Source organism: Silurus aristotelis, assembly GCF_946808225.1.
Source record: "Silurus aristotelis genome assembly, chromosome: 11".
Classification (NCBI taxonomy): Eukaryota; Metazoa; Chordata; class Actinopteri; order Siluriformes; family Siluridae; genus Silurus; species Silurus aristotelis.
In genome coordinates, this window is record NC_139584.1 from 4,848,457 (window position 1) to 4,853,456 (window position 5,000).

General features: G+C 37.2%; 1 protein-coding gene across 2 annotated transcripts in view; it reads left to right on the top strand.

Annotated features, from left to right (window-relative positions):
* sema6bb (sema domain, transmembrane domain (TM), and cytoplasmic domain, (semaphorin) 6Bb) overlaps positions 1-5,000 on the top strand; it is a 112,449-nt gene that overhangs the window by 83,746 nt on the left and 23,703 nt on the right. For both annotated transcript variants that reach the window (XR_014535817.1, XM_083554897.1), the window contains exon 14: positions 3,815-3,955. Coding sequence is in view for 1 of the 2 variants with exons in the window: in XM_083554897.1 (XP_083411023.1) it covers positions 3,815-3,955 (141 nt within the window). In the remaining variant the exon portion in view is untranslated. The remainder of the gene's footprint in view (positions 1-3,814; positions 3,956-5,000) is intronic.

The following is a 5,000-nucleotide window of genomic DNA, read 5'->3' on the forward strand; positions in this document are numbered from 1 at the left end:
TGCCACTCCTGGGCCCCTGAGCAAGGCCCTAAACCCCTATAGCTACTTATAGCTAGTTGTATGAATGTGATAAATGTGTTTGCTGCAAAATGTAATTGTACCAATTACTTAAAATGGGAAACATGGCAGGAATCACTTTAGTATGTTTGTGCTGTCCTAGGAAAATAAAATAAAACCCTACCATGCCATCCTGTCATTGAATATTTTCCTGGACTGGGATGACACAGCTTTTCTTCAGTGAGGGACTTGGAGCTGGGGAAAACATACAAGGCAGTCCTTGCCAATAACAAGCTGCTTAGGCGAGACTCGCACATGCGAAGCAGCTGCGCTAATTACACCACCGTCCCTAAATTGTTTAGTCTGCGATTCTTTCTCAACTTTTTCTCCCACTCAGTTCCTCTCTCACTGACCCCCTGCTCTGCTGTGTGAATTCTTTCCTGCATTTCTGCTTAACAATCTCTCTGTTACATTCTTCTCTCTCTTTCATTTAACATTTATTTCCCAATTTAAAGATGATGCGATTGAAAATTCCTTTGCAGTCCAGCATCATGAATGAGATGACATCAAGATGAGCAGAATTGGAAAAAGGAATCTGATGAAACCTCCTGGAGGAGGACCTAGACGTTTAAAAGCTTTATTGTAAAAAAAAAAAAAAGTTTGATACAAAATTATATTTTTTTAAAACAAACAAAATGGCCGACTTCACATTGAGCGGAGTTAGTGGATGCGATGGCGAAATGGGTGCGTATAAAACTGACACCTACCGAATTTGGGGACTGTTAGTGGAAGTCCTTAAATACTAAAACATATATCCAAGAAGGCGCAATTGAAACTTTGGAGCAAACCGAGGAAAACAATAACGCTGAATAATTACCAGATCGAAAATCACCTGTGGTGCGAGACGTTTGATTTATTGTGGCACTTTAACATTCCAACAGCGTTCAGGAAATAAAAAACTCCTTTATGGGAATGTTGATGATTCACCAGACGATTCAAATTTGGTTGATGAAATGGCAAATTGCCAAAGAAATCTGTGTGCTACAAAATCAACTTTGTTTTGTTTATACTATACGGTAGGGTAGATTTTGGGTGGGCTTGGCCATGTCTCGACTTAAGATATTTTCAAAGTACGACGGGGTCATCGGAATGCGATTGAAAAAGATCAAAGGGTTTTTAGCTTCAGGGTGCATGGACCCCTAAAACCAAATAATCACTCAGACACCTTCTGATCTTTCTGCATCAGGCCGTGGAGCTGCGTTCTACAGCTGCTCCTCCAGCGAATGCGTGGTAAATTAGTGATGAGCTCGGGCGTGAGAGAGACGGCACTCAGCCAGACGCGAGGCTAATCAGGGCGGAGTGGAGGAAATAAACCGGATTCACCTGGCCTCTGTGGAGGCAAGCGGCCGCTGCTCCTGCTGCGAGTGTTAATGAGGCTGAAAGAGCCGAGTCACTGAGAACTCCACTGTAATTGGGAGCGGCGTTCAGCTCTCCAGCACTTTCAGAGCTTCCCTTCTTTTTTTCTTCATGTTTTTTGCACTAATAGGGCTAGAAAGGGAGCAAAACAAGTCAGCGGGAGTGTTTATTTAAAAGCGTCGTGGTCCTCAGGTCAACGAGGAGGTAACTGTAGGACTGAAAAACGTGGTGTGTGGAAGGGTTATTTTTTGTTTTGTGTTGTTTTATTACTTTTTTAAATTCGTGTTGTAGCTTGTTTCGGTTTTGTTTTTTGTTTATTGTTGGTTTTTTTTGTTTGTTTAGTCTTTTCCTATTGTTTTTTTATTTTTTGTTTTGGCTTGTTTTTGTCTTTGTTTTGTTTCCCTGTTCCTTTTTTTTTGGGTTGTTTTTTTTTTGTGTTGCCTATTATTATTATTATTATTATTATTATTATTATTATTATTATTATTATTATTAATATTATTAATATTATTGATGTTGTTGCTTTTGTCTTTCTCTCAGTTTTTTATTCACTTTTATGAATGCTGTTTCTCTCCCTCTTTCTCACTCTCTCTATCTCTCTCTCTCTCTCTATGTCTCTCTCTCTTTCTTTTTAAATATTATATCTTTTCTTTTTAACTTTTCTATTCACTTTTATCAATTCTGCCTCTCTCTCTCTCTCTCTCTCTCTCTCTCCCCCTCCCTCTTTCTCACTCTCTCTCTCTCTCCCCCTCTCTCTCTCTCTCTCTCTCTCTCTCTCTCTCTCTCTCTCTCTCTCTCTCTCTCTCTCTCTTTCTTTTTAAATATATATTAACTTTTCTATTCACTTTTATCAATTCTGCTTCTCTTCCTCTCTCCCTCTTTCTCTCTCCCTCTCTCTTACTCTCTCTCAGCTTAGAAATATTTATAGCCTAGTTAGTCAAGCATTCATTCTCTCTTGCACACTTTGACTCTCTGTTTCTGTATATATATATACTTTTTTATTCACTATTTTTCTCCCCCGCTCTCTTGCCTAATGAGTGTAATCTTTCTCTTTCTTCTCTTTTCTTTCTGATCTTTGAATGTGATTCACTCTTCAGCTGTACACCATCATTAACACTCTCTTTCTCTTTAATCTTATTAGCACCAGCTCCGTACACCCATGCTTTACATAAACAGAAAGAGAGAGAGAGAGAGAGAGAGAGAGAGAGAGCGGGGGGGGGGGGGGTGTCTGGGTTTGAGTACATCGAAGAAACAATACACTTATAATAATAATAATTATATATTTTATATATAATATAATTAATAATAATAGCAGTATCAATAATAGTAATAATACTACTTCTACTACTAATAATAGCAAAAAACAAAAATAATATTATTAATATTAAGAGGAATAATAAGAAAAAGAATATTAATAAGAATAATAAAAAAAGAATATTCATATTGCTTTCAGAAAAAGAAGTTATTTTCCCGTAACAGCACATCCTAAAGTGTTTTATTCCTTTTAATCTTTGACAACAATAGAAGCTGCTGTGTTTATCAGAGGAAGCCTATTTTTTTATCTGATTATAGTTGCATGTTATTGAACATCATAGCATTTATGTGGTTGAACATTTCTGAAAAAGTTTTTCCTCTGTCCTTAAAATTCCTTAAGAGTGTTAGTCTGAATGTAACCGAGCGCCAACACTCGAGACTCCTTCCATAAATGTCTTCAGTGCGTCCTCCAAACAAGCTGTTACCATGGAAATAATCGTGTATTAAACAGGCACAGTCTTAATATAAACCTACACTTTTTTCTTGCCCAAGCTGATGTAGAAAACACGCTTTCTGCGGGTTTTCTCTCACTGCTTGGACATGATGAGATATTTGTACAAACACAAATACATGAAATATAAATGAAACATATTTCATGTTTTAGTATCTGATCAGTTTCGATTCATTCTATTAGATTTTTTTTTAGTAATGCATGTGAATGTTTAAGTGTAACATTTTTTTTTTCAAGTTTTAATTCTTGACTTGACTCAACAAAGTCACACCACATTATGCACCACTGAACATTGTGGAGATATTTCTATTTTTGCTGTTATAATAACCTAATAACCTAGAAACTGTTCAGGGAATAATTTCCACTAGGGTAGCATGAGGAGGCCTGGGTTGCAGTCAGCATTCCATTTCATCCCAAAGGTGTTCAATGTTGTTGAGGTCAGAGGCTCTAAAACAGGAGATCTTCCACTCTAACCCATCCGAAGTATATCTTCATGAAGCTTGCTTTGTGCACGAGAACATTATGATGCTGGGAAAGGTTTTGAGTCTTCCAGGTCAAATGAAGAGAAAATTGGAAATTTTTTAACTTTCTTTGTGTGCGTGTGTGTGTGTGTGTGTGTGTTGTGTTGTGTTACAGGTGTGATACCGACTCTCCTCACGCTCGGCAGCTCCTGTCGCTCTCTCTGGACTCCGTCAGTCACACACTGCTCCTGGCGTTCCCGTCCTGCGTGATCCGAGTGCCTGTAGCTCGCTGCCATCTTTACTCCCGCTGCATGAAGTGAGACACACACACACACACACACACATAAAAAACCACCTCCTAATGTCCAATTGCATGTTGTTGTTTTTTACCCTGCTCCTATTATGCCCTTCTACTGCTTTTTTTATGTTTGGCAAATCAAATATTTTCCTCGTTGCGAAGCTCTTGTCTGATTGGCTATGCAGGAACACAATTCCTTATGTTTAATGCAATGTTTGCTTTACAGCCTTTACACAATGCAGACTGAATTATCGCAACAGCACATAGATATTAATTATTGCGATTATCATTTATATCAATTATCAGTTATACAGATATCATTTATTGCACAATAACAATAAAGTTGAATCATATTTAATATCTAAAAAGTTCAAATAACTGAAAAAAATCAAATAACCGCAAAACATCTTTATTCCAAAAGAATAGGCATGGCTTTCATGTCCTAATGGATTGTAACGTATCTGGGTGAATGTGTGACAGACCTGTGTTCATGGAAAACTGGATCAGTCGGGGGGATATGTTCTGTTTTTTTTATGATTAAAGCCTATCGACTCATTTATCTAATGAGCCGCTTACAACTTTCTGTACCCCTTTGAGGTGAATAATCTTTTTTGAAGCAATTGTTTTAAATAACCACTTTGGTATAAAGAAAAAGAATTGCAAAAAAAGGTCATTAATTTTATTCCAGGTCATTAAACCTGATTTAGTTTAGTCATTTCTAGCACTAGCACTGTTAAGTATTCATCTATGTTGCGTAGGAAATGTGGAGCAAAATTTCTGATTTTGTTGGTTTGTTGAATTATAAACTAAACTTCTCTTCAATTCGCTACTGGAATACCTGTTCATTTCAATCATCCTTAGTAACAATTTTTGATTTATTTCTCATTTTTCAGGCAAAAATTCACATCGCCTGCCACTGTGTTAAGTTTTTTCAGTCAGAAAATTTCTTCACTCCAATTTTCTTGAAAATATCTGGTAGAAAGGAAGTGAATTAAATCACGAAGCCGGTATATGGGAAAGGAACTGATTCGAATCAAGATCAGTGTGTATCGATACACCCCGG